This window comes from Cupressus sempervirens, chromosome 11 (genome assembly GCF_028749045.1).
Source record: "Cupressus sempervirens isolate cs-2001-9-10 chromosome 11, ASM2874904v1, whole genome shotgun sequence".
Lineage (NCBI taxonomy): Eukaryota > Viridiplantae > Streptophyta > Pinopsida > Cupressales > Cupressaceae > Cupressus > Cupressus sempervirens.
In genome coordinates this window covers 779,861,257-779,880,237 of record NC_143128.1, presented here as the reverse complement: position 1 = coordinate 779,880,237, position 18,981 = coordinate 779,861,257, and the positions used below count along the sequence as shown (strand labels likewise).

Genomic DNA, 18,981 nt, shown 5'->3' with positions numbered 1-18,981 from the left:
GCCTTGGTAAAAGTGGTAAAGAAATTCAGGCATTATATCTTGAGAAGCAAAGTGCATGCAATTGTGCCTGACATAGTAGTAAAGACTCTCCTAATGCAAAGCGAGCTTGGAGAAAGAAGAGGCAAGTGGGTCGCCACTATTCAGGAATATGACATAGAGATCCAACCAATGAAACTGGTCAGAGGACAACAATTGGCACAGACCATGGCATCAGAAGGACCTAGACTTGTATAGCAAGTATATGAATTGGAGGAGGTACATCCCAACAAATGGTATCAGGGCATAATCAACTATCTTTTAAATCACCGATGTCCTTCACATTTGAACCCAATGCAGAAATGGTCGCTAAGATTCAAGAGCAAAAGATATATGTTACAAGGAGCAGTGTTGTACAAACAGAATCATGAAGGGGTGTATTTGCGGTGCGTCGGAAAGGAAGAAGCCAGGAACATCTTAGAACATTTTCATGATAAATGGGGAACAGGACATGGATCAGATTTGGCCACAGCACATTGGATACTAAGAGCCAGATACTATTGGCCAACTTTGTTCAAGGACACTCACCAGCATGTGAAGACTTGTCATGTTTGCCAAACTGTGGCGAAGAGATAGAGGAACCCAGCGATGCCGTTGCAGCCAATCATCGAGGTGAGACCTTTCGTGATGTGGGGACTTGACTTCATTGGTCCCATCAATTTGCCTTCCTCAGCGCAACATAGGTATATTCTAACCGCAACTGACTACTGTACTCGGTGGTCAGAAGCCCAAGCTTTCAAGAATTGCACTACTGAGGTTGTCATTAAGTTCTTAGAAGAAAAGATCACCACCAGGTTTGGTTGTCTTTCTACTTTTGTATGTGATAATGGTTTTGCTTTTACTTCTTTGAAATTTCATACTTGGGCATTTGACCACAGGATTATTTTAAAATTTTCATCAGGATAATATCCCTAGGGTAATGGCATAGCAGAATCTACAAATAAGAACCTTTTGACCATGATTGGAAAACCCTTAGATAGGAACCCAAAAGATTGGCACACGCAATTGAGGTACGCCTTGTGGGCGAACAGAACTAGAGTGAAAGACTCTATAGGAATCACGCCTTATCATTTGGTTTATGGATAAGATCCTATATTCCCGATCCAATTGAAAATTCCAACTTTGAGGTTCATACAAGAATACTATGATGAGGATGAAGACCGAGTCCAAGTTAGGTTGACTCAACTGATGCAGTTAGACGAGAAGAGAGATGAAGCCCTAGATAAATTTGTAAAACATCAAGGGGTAGTGAAATGTTGGTTCGATAGAAGAGCACAAAATAAGGCCTTCAGGATTTCAGACTTGGTCTTATATTGGGACAAAGCCCATGAGAAAAAAGGACAACATGACAAATTCGATAAACTATGGAAGGGTCCTTTCTAGATATCTAAGATCATTGGAGATAATGTGTTTAGGCTTAAGACACTTACTGGCGAGAACGTCCCATTGCCTATCAATGGGTAATTCCTCAAGCATTATTTCCAAGCCTAGGACTCTGCCTGGAGCCCCCTTTGTACATAGTTAGAATAGGTTTGCTTTCAGTTAGTAGTTTAGTTTTCTTTCTGTTCTTTAGAATAGAGTTTGCCTTGGACCATTTGGCCCAAGGGTTTAGAGTAGTTTCCCTTTTAGTTGTTTAGAGTAGTTTTCTTTCAGTTGTTTAGTTTAGATGTCGCGAGGAAGCTCGAGTTTAGTTTGCATCAAGTCGTTTGACTTGAAATCTTTTAGCTTCCCTTAGCAATTTTGGTTTTGGGTCTTTGCAAGTGCAAAGGGGGTCTATGTTATCATTTTACATTTTTGGTGACAAGACGAAGTCTGTCTTGTGCATTTTTCAAATACATTTAACAAGGTTCAGAGATTAAAGGATGTGTCTAAGCGTTGGTCTATGGCAAGACTTGTACTAAATTTGGGTCAAACTCGATGGAGGTCCTTAAGTTATCTTTGACATGGTTACAACATTCTACTCACACTTAATTGCTCTAAGTTCTTGATGTTTTGAAGTGAAATTGGACTCAGTAAAAATCATGCACCTGCTTCAGCGCCACTGTGGTCTTCCAAACCCTCCACAAGCTTCATTGCTTGTAAACCAAACAAAAGATGGAAAAGAAAAGAAAAAAAAGAGAAAATATCATGAGGAAAGAGGAAAACAATATCAAAGTGAAAGTAAAGATGAAATTTGGTTCAAGGGTGTGCAATCATCTCTACCAATGCTATAAAAATAATCACTAAAGGTAGAACCATGATTGTGGTGCCACAACGATAACTTCATCGGGGCTATAGACCCCTGAATGGCAACGGAGCTCTACCCAGTTTGCTTTTGAAGTAAAGATACTATAATAGCTAAGTTTGATGAATATGAGAAATTATCAAGTTCTTGTCAAGCGGGGAATAAATCATTTGCACACACGTGAGTAACTTATGGTCAGGATGCTTAGGTTCAACTTGAGAGTCCTTTCCCTTGTCAAGTGCTTGTCCTTAAGTAGATTTTTCCGATAGACCATCCTGAGATTTTTGTTCTAAGTTACTTCATTTTTGAAACATTCAAGAACATTTCACCTGTGGAGTCGCTAGACGTTGTGAGGTTCTCACACCATCGCCCCAAATTCTTTGAGGACCCCCTTTTTTTATCTCCTCGGCAAATTTTTGGGTTGTCCAAAAATTTTTGAATTTTGAAAATTTCACACCTTGGCACCTTCAGGACAAATGTGGAGAGACTTAGCTTATTTTCACCCGGTTTCAACTTGATTTTCCAAAGCAACCAATTTCATCCTTAGGCCGAACAAAATTTTAAAGAGCAATATTTGGCAGGATAAAATTGTAAATTTGTACTTAGACATTTTTCTTTGAAACTCCGGATATAATTGTGTAAATTTGAATAATCTTTCAAAAGGAAAAAAATTTGTTAGACTTGAGTTTTGGAAAATCTTAAATTTTTTTTTAGTGAAAATTTTAATTTTGTAGGAATTAGGCTAAATTGCAAAAATTGATTTTTGGCTCTAGATGCAATTTTATTTTATTTTTGTTAAAAAATTTCTAATTGGCATAGCAAAATCGATTTGGGTAAAAATTGCAAAAAATTGGCTTTAATAGATTAAAATTGCCTTGAAAACTTTTTGCTTTAATGAAATTGGTAATTTAATATTGAAAAATGGTTTTTGGTTAGCCAAAATCCAATTTTAATGACGTATTAATTACTAAATCCTCATTAAATGGAAATATTTAACATCTCCAAGGCACCATTTAATTTCCTTTTGCAATTTAGAACTAACTGGCAATTTTAAAAGGCAATTTTCATTTTGGCAAAATTAATATTTAGCTAAGTATTTAATTATGGGCCATAATTTTGCATTAATTATTGTTTTTCTTGCTCCCAAGGTCCAAGCCGGCCAACTTGGAGGGAGTAAGAAAATTGGGTATAAGAGGAGGCCTCTCTCCCATTTCCTCCTCACTTTTCACTTCTCCTTCTCAACGTGTTGGCGATTTTGCAAGAGCAGATCTGCACTTTTCTTGCTTGGCAAATTTTGTGGAGGCTGAATTTTGTGGGAGGCCGAAATTTGTGGGAGCCGAACTTTGTGGGAGCCGAAATTTGTGGAAGATAAAATTCTGATTTTTGCAAAAAGTTGTGATTTTTGGCCCTAGTTTGGGTAATTTTATTTGGAGGTGAATTACATGATAAATTTCTGATTTAAAAGTGGATTTGAAGTTCTTGAGGTCTAGTCCTAATTCTGAAAAGTCGCTATATGATTATTGGTTAAGGTGGATTTTCATCATCTAGAGTTGCAAGGGGTCCTTAAGCTGACATCCTTCTTTCGTTCTAGTCTAAGGATTGCTTCCCTTGGTTCTACTTGCCTTCTGGTCCACCACTCTACCATCCCGTAATAGGGCGACAAGTATGGAGGATGTTAGTGCAAGGATCCCACGCGGACAAACACTAAGAAAGACAAAGAGGATATGATGCCCAAAACACCCTTCTTCTCGAAAATGAAGAGAATAACCGACACCAGTATTGGTACAATGGACATGATACGAATGAAGGACAGACTAAAGGAAGGACAATCCCCCTTGGCTATTGGTAAAGGTAATTTCAAATCATTTAGAGTTGACAGGGGTCCTTAAGCAGATTTCTCTCTTTCGTTCTAGTCTAAGGATTGCCTCCCTTGGTTCTGCTAGTCTAATTGTCCACCACTTCACCATCCCATAATAGGGCGACGAGATGGCGGATGTTAGTACAAGCAAGAATCCTAAGGGGACAAACACTAAGAAAGACAAAGAGGATATGATACCCAAAACACCCTTCTTCTCGAAAATGAGGCAAATAACCGATACCAATGGCGCTACAATAAAAGGATATACAAAAGGCAGTTGCACATCATAGCCCAGGCATCGACACTTCCATTACAACCATGATGAGCGACAATGGAGCAGCCCTTGATTTTGAAGATATCAGAGAAGAGGATGTCAATGAGACAGATTTTGGATCGAGGTTGGATGAGTTGGTAAAGGTTGCTATCAAGAAAAAGCATTTGGGCACCCTTTCCTCTCTCAGTGCTTTTATTGGATTTGCGAAGGAATATGAGAAGGATCATGAAAGGATACTACAAGTGGCAAGCAGCGTGGTGAAATCAGCGAAACTCGGGACGACGCACACACCTTGTCCTCCTATGGAAGAAGTTAACGAAAGGCTAGCTAAGTTCATTGTCTTAGCTGAGAAAATGAAAGAAAAGGGAAGATTTATATTAGAAGATCATTTGATGTAAGCCCAAGTGGCAATTTCTCTTTCTTCTAGAATAGGACAATTGTCTATTTCTGATTGGCCACCATTTTGGTGCCTTCTCATTGGTTGCCACTTTTTGCACTTTTTTCATTGGTCCATTGATGAGGTGGCATCTTCTCATTGGCCATTGGGGTGGCAACCCTAATTAGGGTTTTGAGGATCCAATCTAGATCGTTGATCTTGTTTTGATCTCCACCGTCCGTTGTATTTTTGGCCCCTATATAAGGCCATTTGCTCTCATTTGTAAAGTGTTGGGGAAATTGTTGCGAAGATAATACCAAAATTACTCTCTTTTTCATTGTTGCGATTTGCATGTTGATTAAGAACATTAGGTGTTATTGCATGTTTTCTACTTCCACATAGTTAGATTTCTTTTCAAGTTGTTAAAGTAAATTTCACTTCAAGTTGTTTAAGCAAGAGTAAAGTAGATGGATAGTTGTATGGTAGCATTGGTAGATGCTTGATAGGGATCAATACTAAACCACTAGCATCCTAGCGGCTGGTTGGGAAGCTTTGTGTGGCAAACTAATTTATTATTCCTTCGAATCATTGCACTTGTGGAAGTGAGGCCGCTAATCAGCTCTCATTTGGTTCGATCCCCGTCCATTTGCTAACCTTCCATTCATAGGAGTAGGAGTATAATAGTGAGTAGCTGGGTAGTCGAAGTCTAGAAGAGAGAAGTTAGAGAAGTAACTCAAACATCAACACTCAATCATTCACCTTCCACCACCATCACTTTCCCACCAACATCATCATTGGCAGACGCATTCTCCATCATTGCTACCATCAACATTATTTGCCCCCGCATGTTTCACAAACCGAACCACCATCACCTTCACCCCATCAAAGTCCAAGTCATCCTCAACAATTTGCATAAGGCCGCCTACGTGATTACCAACGAATCACATCGATAAAACTGAGCGAGTATCCACAAGTGTAAGGAACATTGGAGCTATTGATTATGTCTTCATGAGCATTAACTTTTCAAGAGAGGAGTTGCATGTTCGATATCCCATATCGAATATTCAAATCCTAATATGTTATGTAAGTAATACAAGACTCGTATCAACAAAGGCCTCGTTCCATCATCCGCGATGAGGCATGGTAGAAATGCATTCTTCTCAAAGAGAAGCTTGAGGTGAAAGCCCTCATTCCACCCCTTGCGGTGAGGCATGGTGGAAGTCATGTGTGTGACTCCGTGATGTTAATTTTATGCTACTATGATGAATTATGTTATGCTGAGATAACTTGTTTTTATGAGAATCTATGTGATGAGAATTTATCATTGACATCTTTGGTTGTAGCTATGTGTGACTACCTTACTAAATAAAGATAATATTGTGTCAACAGCTGAAGAATATACTATGATGATATTTGAGATAGTATTATTGGGAGAGACATGTCGTGCAAAGAGTCGTGTGCTTGGTAACATGAAGAATTTTGTATTTCGAAATTAAAAAGACCTTTGAGTGTAATATGAAGGGTCTCTCAACTCTATATATGTGTGATTGCTTTGTGTGTTATATATAACACATCAAGTGGAAAGCATTGTACTTGTGCATTTATTATCAATAAAAGATATATTTTTCTAGTGTGGCTGGGTTTTTCCCTTCAAGCTGTGAAGGGTTTTCCCAGATAAATTTCTTGTGTTTTTGTACTTATTTTTCTGTTTATCGTTATTTCTGGGCTTAATCTTAACAGTTTTGTTCTACTGGGAGAGGTAGTTCTCTAGTTTCAGGCCAAGGTAAAATCCAATTTACCTTAATAAACTATAGAACCTTATCAAGTTATCACAAATAAAAAAAAGATATTTCTCTAACCACATTTCGTCTCTTGATTAGCCAAGAAGTCAAAAATTGACTAGGGCTGAACAAAAAGGGTTTACAAATGCAACAAATTATCACAAATATCCAAGGGCGACCAGTAGCAAAAAGTGCAAAGAAAAGAGCAAAATCCAAAATTGCCCCTTCAGGCCAAGAAAGAACAAGCATGCCCTCTTCTGCTTCTTCAATAGTGGATGAAATGCATCCTTCCATTGCAACACCATGATAGCTACTTTGATTCCCACAAAAGAGGCCCATTAGAGAGGGCATTTTAGAATGAGTCAAGTGGCATTGTTGATGAGCACATTATGTGTTGTATTTAGACGAATGTGATTTCTTTCAACCTTAAGAGATGTATTTAGACAAATGTGATTTCTTCCAACCTTAAGAGATCCCCAAATCGGCAAATTGGTGACAATAGTTATATATCTCCTAGGTATAAAAAGATGTACACCACCTTATTAGCAAAAGAAAATGAGAATTGTCACTCATCTTTGTAGCCAATCAAGAAGTCATAGGCCACAACAATGTCGATAATTTAGATAGATGGAGTAATGTCTGTTAACTAATGTCATTTCAATGTGCCCTAATGGGAAGTTTCTTTTAAGGTTGCTGATTGCGAGTGACCAGTGAAGGATCCAAATGTCATTGCCACCATCTAAATAGAGGCAATGGACTCGGTAGGTGCTAAAAACCTCCTAGGGATAATGAACAATGCTAAAAATTATAGTGGCAAGCTTATTGGTGAATACAAAATGCAAGCATATTTTTTGGACATTATCTACCATACACTCCCTCAAATTGGTGATTCAACATATTTGTACACAAATTAAGTGGATCAAAGAAATATACGCTAGGGCTAAGGAGACATGGAGGTTAATGACAAATTGTCACATCACAAGCCACATTTAGCTCCTCCAAGTTGGAGATATTGGAGGAAAGTTTATGAAAGTTTCAATTATTAATTTTTTGGCTTACTTTAAGTTAGCCTTCAAAATTTAATTCAAAAATATAATTTTTCAATTTGCTTTTTTTTGCACTACATTAAGTTATTGAGAATTGATTTGCATCACAAACAGTCATATCATGACATGACTTGTGATGGTGGAAAAGGTATTGAACATCATTATCATCAACGACCTTTGGAACCTTTGGAGTATTATGGAGGTAGTCAAATTCAGAGGGCTAAAAAGGTCATAGCATTAGTGTTGGAAGATTATTGGTGGGCTCATGTTGATGATATTCTGAGCTTCACAGTGCCAATCATGAGTATGATTAAATTTGTTGATACAAATCAGCGATAATTGGGCAACCGGCAAAGAATGACAACATGAATTTCATGATAGACAAAATAAAGATCGTAATAGTAGCTAAGGAGAAAGAACCCGCAAAAGCAATTTTCAAACAATGTAAAGAATTGTTGATGACTGGAGCAAGATGGTGGCCACACCCTTGCATCTTCTAACATTCTCTGTCACCCAAATATTTCTACACGCAGTTATCTTCTTTGCACAGAAAAATAGCACCATATAGAGATGCTAATGTTAAACTAGAGTATAAGTCTGCAATCACTAGATTCTTCCTAGATCCAGATTTAGAGGGCATTGTCCTGGTATAGTTTAAGAAAATATAAAATCAGGGAATCGGATTCTTAGTGCCCTTCAAGACAAGTAAGACACACACACACATGGTGATTCCTCCATGGCCAAGGCATTGTTTACCTGCACTCATTCTCACATAAGCAAGTCGAGTACATGGGTTTAATGAGGTGTTGGAATGTAGCCTCTAAGATGCCAATTTGGATGTTTTTGTTGCATAGGCTGCCATGGTTTTCATAGAAAATGAGGAGACTCCTACACATGGTGCAGATAGTGGGAGTGGCTGTAGCTATTTGTAGTTCAAATGAAACAAGTGATGATATTGATGGTCCCAATGAAGAGAAAGATAAAGATTATTGAATTGACATTTGACATTGAATTATCAATTATCATTATTACTGTCACCTATGCTTTCAATAGTGTAACCTTTTCTTTTTGCAAATCATGGGTAATTTTAATTATTTTATATATTGGAATATAGGACCTAAAGTGGACCAACTTGGATGCTTATATCGCTTGGCTTGCCATAGTTTACTTAGAGGAATGGGAGGCTTCTACACATGATGCAGCTAGTGTGAGTAGTGCTGCAGCTGTTTGTGGTTCAAATCAACCAAGTGGCAGTACAGATGGTACACATGAAGAAAAAGATAAAGATTATTTATTGTAACTTGGTAGAGATTTGATGTTTGACATTGAAATAGCAATTACCTCTATCATAATCACCTGTATTTTCAATTACATGCATTATTTTTACAAGTTATAAACCTATTACATGGCTATACCAAAATTGACAAACAAAGTCATCATAAAGGCAAACCCATACCCAAACCGAAAACATAGTATTCAAGTAATGAAAGAAGAGTGCCTGTATTCAAGTAATGAAAGAAGAATGACCATACTTTGCAAACTTCTCACACTCAACATTAGAAATTTTACCCTGCAGTTGAACTGCCTACTCTAGACAAAGTCGGTAGTTTAGCCCCAAAACAAAATCATTAACATCTTGGATAAAATATCAGATCTGAAATACTAGTGTTTTATTCCAAATCCAAAAACAATGTCTTGCTGAGTTATGAGGTGTGTATATGAGCATTAAAATAATCTTATACCATTGCTGCTTGTTCAATCCATCAACCAAATAAGGGAGCCCTTATATGAGCATATACCATCTTAGGGACTTTGCGATAGATGAAAGTTATCTTGTGAGTGGGCTCTCATAGGAATTCCTTCAACAGAAACCTTAGTCCTCTCAATGTATTCTATTATTGTTATTGCTTTATTCCAATTTCTTATATTAAAGCAAGCAAGCAAATAGCATGAGAACTGACTTAGAATTAAGAACTTGTAAGTATTTCATAAGAAAATAGAAAACGATGTGGTTCAATAGGAAAAACAGATAATAGGTTTCTTAAACCTGGATTTTCACCATAGCAAACAGATTATGTGTGTGTATAAGAAAATAAGAAAGAGTCTCTACGTGTACCTCGAATTTATAAGTTTTTAGTTGATTTACACTCAGAAATATATTGAAAACCATCTTTACCTGCTGGAATCGCCTAAGGTTTGCACACATGTCCAATCATCACTGTCTCCATCCTCCACCCAAACCTGACAATAAGAATGGAGCATTTGCAGTGACAGATTAGCACTACATTATTGACAGCAAATATGAATCTGATGCTGTGAAAACAAAAAATTAGCATTTATATTTCTCAAAGCTATGGTATCAGTTACAGAAGACTCCACAAACCTTTATAGAATTATCATAGCTTGCAGAAATCAAAATCTCATGGACAGGATGCCATTGCACCATCTTCACATCTTGAGTATGGCCTTGTAGTACAGAGACACACTCAAACTCATTCCCAGGTTGGACTTCCCAGATCCAAACAGACTTGTCACGACCACACGTAGCAAGTAATGACCCAGATGCACTCCAAGAAACACTTTTGACTTCATTCTCATGTCCCTGTAATGAAACTATCAGAAACTATACCAAATCCAAATAATAAAGAAGGTTGAATCTGCAAATATCACCTCTAAGGATGCAACACATTCAAATTCACCACCAACATTTTCCCAGATAGCAGTTGTTGCGTCAAAACTTGCTGTTGCAAGTAACTTCCCATTAGGTGACCATGAACATGACCTAACAGTTCTTGTATGTGTCTCTTCCAAAACAGCCTAGTAAGCAAAGATATATATCAGATTAAAATCAATACAACCCATATAAACAAGCACGTAGATGAATAAAGTAAATAACCCATAACCTTTACCAATTTTCAGTGGCAATAATATCAACAGAAACAGGGAAACAAATCAAGTTTGTTAAACTATCACTATTAACATGAAACGAAATCTCATCATTTCATTTGATCAATATGTCATGTGAGACCCTGTTGAGATTAAGATATAGAGATCAACTCTATTCAATTTCATTTAGGAGAATACAACTTTAAAGCACTGTAAAGATTCACGCCATGACTGAATTATTCAATTATAAATGGAAATGGCATGCCACCAGCCATAATCAATATATCATATAGTGTTTACTTTATTTTTACTAAGTTTGTCATAAAAAGTTGCCCAATCAAGGTTGAGCTAAATTTGGAAAAAAATCCTAGAGTTTTTGAATAAGCACTATTTTCTGTTATATGCTCTGTCAGTGGAACCTTTCGTCACAATTTAACAATCTGCTTTCAGATGACTACTAAAGTCAAGCGTGCATTTCTTAGATAACTACAAACAATTGTTATTGAATCATTCTTGTCTAATCACAAAAACCTTGCGCGTTCTAACTTTCCTCCTTCACATTACACGTACTTATTAGCAGAGTTTTCAAATTAATTAAGTTATTCAAAATTGTTACTGACTTAAGAAGCCTATTAATAAAGGTTATCAATTGATTTTGTGGCAATTGTTAGGTATATTACTTCTACTTGTCTTGATTCCAGCATTTAAACATACCATGAGCAATATATAGAACTCCTTGTCAGATGAATGGTAAAACACTGTATAATAATCTTGAGAAGCGAAATGTCCAACAAATAAGACCACACAATGCCTTATTTGCCACTTATCTGAGATAACCATCTCAATGTCAGAACTTGTAGAGCAAATAGACTACAAGGTTTATTGATACCATATCTCCCATAAACAAGGATGTTTACAATAACTTTAAGACACAAAAGCCACTTCAGATCTAAAATTGCCACATACAACAATTTCACATTTTGCAGAGCTCAAATTGACAACATCCAGCATTGGATGATAAACAAACGACAAAGTTTGTAGAAAATGACAAGGTCTATAAGTAGCCTATTGTCATAATGTATTTTGAAGTAGACAAACATGCACCATGTTTCCAACAAGTTGTGCTTTCCAAGCAGACCTCTTACTGTTTTTTACCTCAATATTATATAAATGAACTGAAACGTGTATTGACTTACCACATGCCATAACTGCTTAACAAGTATGACTCTGTTACTTCAAAACAGACCTCCATAGATCAAAGCTCAAAAAGTTCAATAATACAGAGCAAGTTCATAACAATAAGCTCCACAACTTAAATGCAAAGCAAAGCTCTGATGCATCAAGATGGTCACAAGGCTAGCTTCTATAATGATACTATAAGTTTTATGATATGCCCAGACATAGCACACAGGTGCATGGCGCAGTGAGAAGATGCCATAATGAGTTACATTTGGTGAAGCAAGTGGCAGATGCTATGTGGATTCAATGGATTTGAAATCTTCCACTAAAAAAATGGCATGAACATGGCATGGTGAATCTAGTGGTTGATAGAGATATAGATCTCCTTCTTGTGTTAATGAAGATTGGGGTTCCAGCTTTTAAATGAAACGAGTTAATTTTATGTTGGTGTTCATCACAGGGACTGTTGTAGCTAATGCTATGAATTCTAGTATTTTTATTATGGCTCTTTGTTTTCGTTTGACTTATAGCTATACTTCATTAAAAAAAACCTCTATTGCTTTTCTAGGAGAATATGCCTTAAGTATGTTAACCTTATATAGCTAGTGATGCAAGACCAACTAATCCTCAGGTGACAGGAAGCTAAATGCAAATGTAGCAACTAACTTAATGATAATAGCAGATATAGGAATTGTCACAATTTACAATGGATGCCATTGCAATCCGGCAATGATTAATGAACACTCTCAGATATTACTTTGTTTATTCCTTTGTTGACCCAAGCTTTATTACTACAGAGACATTTGAGGATCACATGTAACCAACACTCAACGATGCATTCTATTAGCTGCAAATTACAAAGAGAAAATTACAAAGTAACAACCTCCGACTTATTCCATGCACACAGACTTTTCACTCCATTTAAGTCAGTGCCCTTTTCCTTCCCCGAATCAATCTCTTTCTGGAAGGATGTAATCATTGCAGCCCCTTTCCTATGTGAAACTGAACATGCCTCCTGCATCTTCTGGTGTCTATGTCCTCTTCATCGTTTCCTTTTTGTCTTTTAATCCCCCTTCATCTGCAGAAACCAACCCCTCTAAAACTGACTTCCTTCAACAGTCGTTAACAATGAATTCCAATAATGGGTAACTGCTACTGTTTCCTTTATAGGAAACAAACAAGTGACAGGATACAAAGATTTGCCTAACAAAACAAACATAAAGCAAACATAGGCGAGAATAAATAAAACAAAGTGTAAGGGGAAACGATGCCCGGCATCAGCTGGTCTTGATCCTACAAGAACTTAAATATTCTAATTGGCAACTCAAAATTTGAACAGTGGATTAAATATCCACTACACAAATATGCAGGATTGGTGAAAATAGTGGTTTTAAATTTATTCTAAGCTACTTTCTAGACCAGCGGAATTTGATTTCATATTTTCTGTACACATTTTATTCACTGCTTACCGTGTAAATATCATCTCCAAAATTACCAGCTCTGCTCGTTAGTTAGCATCCAAATTCATTCGTTTAAGATGCCCAATAAGTACAATAAACCCTTTATCACATGCAAGGAGAAGAGACTATCAAGCATCTGCCAATTTAAAAGCTGAGACGATTCCTTCTACAAACAGATTTAATATCCAGATCAACCTTATGAAATAACAACTGCACTGGCTACGTAGCATTTTGAGCTAACAGAAAATCGAAGTAGCACAAAACTTTTCTCATCAAATCTTTGCTAATAAGGGACTACAATATTTATTTCCCTTTTGGCATGAACATAGCATAATTTCAAAAACTGAATCAAAAGGGCTGGCATTTAAAAATGATACGTTCAAACTCTAAAAAATGCAGAATGTCTTTTTTCCTAAAATTTAAGGTTTTCTCTGGTTTTCTTGAAATTAGCCATTCCGTCCTACCAACTTCTTCTCAATTTTCTTTCAAATCCATTTGATCGTCCTTAAGTTTCATAAGTTTCTTCTAACCAGTTTTCAGGATAAGTTTGCCACGTGATTGGTAAAGACAAAATGATCTTGTAATTTGCATATTACGGATTTTAGATATTCAGGTCAAGTAAGATATTATAGCTGACAATCTTTGACAGCATAAATCATACCGTACCTATTAATTAAGGCTAATCAACTAGCACAGTTCATAGATCATAGAAACATATTGACTGAAAGAAATTATAAGATAGTATGGCAGGGCACTGACCTTGCAAACCCAAGAAGAAGACGCACTGGAAGGAGCTGGAGTGTTTTCCCATATTCTGACAGTTTTATCACCACTGCAAGAGGCGAGCAAAGAGGGAGCTCCCCCACTTCCGCTGACAGGATTCCATGCTACACCCCACACCCTGTCTGTGTGCCCTTCCAGCACCTCACCCTCACTTAAATGTACCGCTTCAATATCCTCTGATAGCATATCTGCCTTTAGATTTCACCAATACGGGTATCCTGCCAAATCCCTTCTTCGTTTGACTACAGTTGCAACAAGTTCAGTCTGTAGAACAAAGGATTGGGGAGAGAATCATGAGATGGTAAAATGCATAGAGCGACGAGCTCATGGCCTTGTGGGTACCACCAACAAAATTTAACACTAGAAGTAAGAAAAACTTGAAATGCTAGAAATAAAATAACATAGAAGAACAGTCCATGGAAGTGTAGAAATGGAGATTCTCACAAATCTTGGTTTAGCCAAATCAAAGTTTAGCAAATTTTTATTTTTGTGATTTTACTTAAACTATTTGTTTTACTTAGAAGATGAGCAGGAAGACATTTTTTTATGTATAAGCTTGGAGTTGCAAGAAGACTCCAAAAAGTAGTCCAATCTATTGTTTTTATGCTCCTAAGAAAGCATAACCAGGTTTTGATTTTCAATTCCTACTTGCTAGTAGGAAGTCTAAAAACTTAGTTTTGAGACAAAATTAGAAGTCTGGTATTCTAATTCCATTTTTTCAATTTTGAAACAAATACAAAAAATTTCAAATTCTAATTTTGAAAAAGTCAATTCCTGTCATCTTCTACAAACCAAACGGACCCTTGACTTGAAAGGAGGTTATGAAGCACTATGTAAAGTTATGATTAGTATAGTATACCTTTCTCAAACAAATTCATTATCTTTTTAAGAAAGGGATACAACATTGATGGAGACACAACCAAAGACCAGAATGAACAAACAGGAAAAGGCAAAATATTATTATCAATGGAAAAAAATGCCCTATGGGCTTACAATAGTATGATTCTAGAAAAAGAAATCCTCCACACAATATCTTCTCTCAAACTCCATCGAGAACTGCCTTTACAATGCTACAAGTGTTCTTAAATAAGCCCCAAATGGTTTAGGGTTAGGAATACATTCTACAATATGCCAATTGGCATCCACCGCCAAAATAGAATGTTTCAGAAGTCGCGTTAGAAGTTGGTGTAAAATTAAAAGAATCCAAAAATGGTAGTCCAACTTTCGAGAGGCATAACTTTTGAACCGTGACTCCAATTGACGAACCGTTTACATTTTCGAAAAGCTCTCAAAGCACTCTACGGCCTTATTGACCAGCTCTGCTTGTCCCCCATTTTTCGAACCCATACGAGGCCGTTTAGTGCCCTAAATTTGACTTTGAAGCACCCTTAGGAGGTCTCCAAAAAAATTAAAATTGCAATAACTTTCTAACCATAAAGCCTTTTGACTTAATTCTTTTTTTCTGAAAAGTTTTAAATTACAAGTATAATCATCCCTCCAACTTACACCCTCTAACTCATCATAATTTTGGCTCAATTACAAAATAACTCATTTTCTGCATTTACACATATCCCAAGCTGCTTAAGATGCTTTAAAACTCTAACCCAGAAAACTATTAGTGGAACTATGAGATTTGGAACCTTTATTTGACCCAAATGGATATCCAAAAATAAAAACACATTAAATAGAAACTATCTCTAAGCATATTTTTGGGTGATACAGGATTGCCCTTACACCACTGGATGCTCCTACATCAAACACCCAAGGTAGATTGAAAAGTGACCCTGTCACTTTATGGTAGAGGAAAACTCAAATGGGCAACCTCCATTGCTGATATCCAAGTTGAGTCCTCTATTGGTTGTCCTTTCCACTTCACCAGGTACTCTTCATACTACCTATTTCTGGTACTCCTACCCACACGACTATCCAGAATCTCTCATATCTCCTCCTTCCTAGAAGTAGGAATTGGACATGGCTCCAGCATCAACCCCTTATCTACACCATCATCATGAGATTCTGTTAAGTCTGCAATGTTGAAGATAGGAGAAATGTGAATCCCATTTGGCAACTCCACCTCATATGCATTTCCCAAGTCATGTTTCCTTAAAATTTTGCAGGGGCCAAATTTTTTCATCTTCAGCTTGTTGTAAGTACCCACTGGAAACCGTTCCTTTCGTAAGTGTACCATAACTAGATCCCCTACTTGAAATTTCTTATGTCTCCTCCTTTGATCTGTCTTAGCTTTATACTATTGATTCATCTTGGTAATGTGTGCATGAACATCCTCATGTAGGCTCTTGACATGTTCAACAAATTTTTCTACCTCGGCACTTGTCCCCTCCCCTTGCTCCATCTTCCTTAATTCTAGTTCAGTCCTCGAGCTACTCCCATACACAATTTGGAATGGTGATCTACCAGTACTCCTATTTATAGAATTATTGTAAGAAAATTCTGGTTGTGGTAGAATCAAATCCCATCCCTTGGGCTTATCTCCCACTAAACACCTCAGCAATGCCCAGACTTTTATTTACCACTTATGTATGTTTGTTAGTCTATGGATGACGTGTAGAACTTAACTTCAATTCTGTCCTCAACTTCTTTCACAAAGTCCTCTAGAAATACCCCACAAATTTAGTATCTCTGTCGAAAACAATACTCTTTGGGAGGCCATGTAGTGTCACCACCTCATTGAAAAACAAATATGCAATATGTACAACATCATGTGTCTTGTGGCATGGAATGAAATGTGCCATCTTGGAGAACCTATCAACCACCACAAATACTGAGTCATTACCCCTTTGTGTCCTCGGCAATCCAAGAACAAAATCCATACTTATGTCCTCCCATGGCTTCAATGGAACAGGCAATGGTTGGTAGAGTCCAGTATTGTGACTAAATCCCTTGGTTGCTTGACATACTTGACAACTCTGGACAAACTTCTTCACATCTTGTGACATTTGAGGCAAAAAATAATGTTATCTAAGAATGGCAATGGTCTTATCTCGACCAAGTGTCCTACCATTCCCCCACTGTGCTTCTCTTTGATCAAGTTTTCCCTCATGGAACTCCTTGGAATGCATAACTGACTGCCCTTGAACAGCATACCATCCTGAATCAAATAATCTAACCACCTGGTTCTGTCTATAGTAACAGGTTCTTTACAAGCCTTCCATGCTTCAGCAAAATTAGGATCCTCCAGGTACAGATTCTTGAGTTCATCAAACCCAACCACTTCAACTTGCATTATTGTAAGCAACAACTGTCTCCTACACAATGCATCTGCAACCCTATTAGACCTTCCACTTCTATGTTTCAACAAAAATGTATAGCTCTACATGAACTCTACCCACTTCATATGTCTCTGGTTCAATTTACCTTGGCTATTTAGGTACTGCAATGCTTGGTGATCAGTATACAAGACAAATTCTTTTGGCAATAAATAATGCCTCCATTTCTTTAAGGCCTGAACGATTGCATAGAACTCTTGATCATAAACATAATACTTCTTCTTTGCATCATTCAATTTTTCACTAAAATACGCAATAGGCTTCCCTTCTTGGCTCAATACAATCCTAATAGCACTACCACTAGCATCACAATCTACCTAGAACACTTTACTAAAATTAGGAAGTGCCAACATAGGTTGTTCTGTCACCTTCTTCTTCAACAATTCAAAACTCCTTGAGGCTGTTGTAGTCCACTTGAACTCTTTCCCATCCCCCCTTATTGTTTCAGTCAGGGGTGCACATATGCCACTGAAATTCTTAATGAACTTCCTGTAAAAACTAACCAGACCATGAAATGATCTCACCTTAGTAGCAGACCTTGGAGTAGGCCATTCTAAGATGGCTTTTACCTTCTCTGGATCCATTTTGAGACCCTTAGATGATACAACAAACCCCAAGTAGACTAACTCTTTTTTTACAAAGCTACACTTCTTCAGATTAATCAACAGTTTCTCTCCCCTCAATCTTTCAAGGACACTACGAATGTGCAATATTCATCCAAAGTCTTGTTGAAAATTAAAATATCATCCAAATAGATAATAACAAATTTTCTCAAGAATTTCTTTAGTACCTCATTCATAAGCTGCATGAAGGTGCTTGGTGCATTGGTCAGTCCAAAGGGCATGACTAACCACTCATATAGACCCTCCTTGGTCTTGAATGTAGTCTTCCACTCATCTCCCTCTTGTATCTATATCTAATGGTAGCCACTCTTGAGATCTATCTTTGTGAAGTACTAAGGTCTACTCAAGCAGTCCATAAGATCATCCATTCTTGGCAAAGGGAACCGATACTTGATGGTTATTCTATTTATAGCTCGAGAGTTTGTGCACATTCTCCACTCTCCATCCTTCTTTGGTGCTAGTACTGCAGGTACTGCACATGGACTCAGGCTCTCTCAAATCAAACCCTTCCTCAATAGCTCCTGAACTTGTCTATTTAGCTCCTCAATTTCAGTAGGAGTCATCCTATGAGCAGCCTTGTTAGGCAAACTAACTCCAGGGATTAAATCTATCTGATGACTGATTTGCCTTACTGGTGGCAACCCTTTTGGAACATTATCAGAGATGACATCTCCATACTCACTTAATAGGCTTGAAACTTCAGGTAAAATTTCACTACTGCCTTATCTTTTCTAGGAATCAAAGCATCACACATACGTTGATGTTTCATACCATCCAAAAAAATTATTCCATCAACAAGACATATCCGAGCACTACTGCATACCTTTTCACCTTCCTTTACCAAGGGCTTCAGTTTGTGGCGAACTCCATCCTTTGTCAGAGAGTATGTATTTGCATGACCATCATGTACAGAATGTCTATCAAATTGCCACGGTCTTCCCAACAATAAATGGTAGACATCCATTGGAATAATGTCATAGAGAACTTCATCATGGTAACTCCCAATCTTGAACTTCACCAAACATTGTTCACTGACTAGGACCTTATGATCATCCTTCACCCAAGCAATCTGATAGGGTTGGGGGTGTTTCTCCCTCTTGAGCTTTAGCTTAGAGACCATCTCCTTAGATAACAAGTTTTCCATGTTGCCACCATCAACAATCACATC

General features: G+C 37.3%; 1 protein-coding gene across 1 annotated transcript in view; it reads right to left on the bottom strand.

The window, feature by feature from the left end:
* The window catches only part of EMB1345 (Transducin/WD40 repeat-like superfamily protein), a 93,257-nt gene extending 79,081 nt beyond the window's left edge, over positions 1-14,176 (bottom strand). Inside the window, exons 1-4 of the mRNA XM_089811099.1 lie at positions 13,880-14,176; positions 10,266-10,412; positions 9,979-10,197; positions 9,772-9,836 (exon numbers count right to left, since the gene is read on the bottom strand). Coding sequence (XP_089667225.1) covers positions 9,772-9,836; positions 9,979-10,197; positions 10,266-10,412; positions 13,880-14,089 — 641 coding nt within the window. The 5' untranslated portion in view covers positions 14,090-14,176. The remainder of the gene's footprint in view (positions 1-9,771; positions 9,837-9,978; positions 10,198-10,265; positions 10,413-13,879) is intronic.
* Between the last annotated feature and the right edge of the window lie 4,805 nt (positions 14,177-18,981).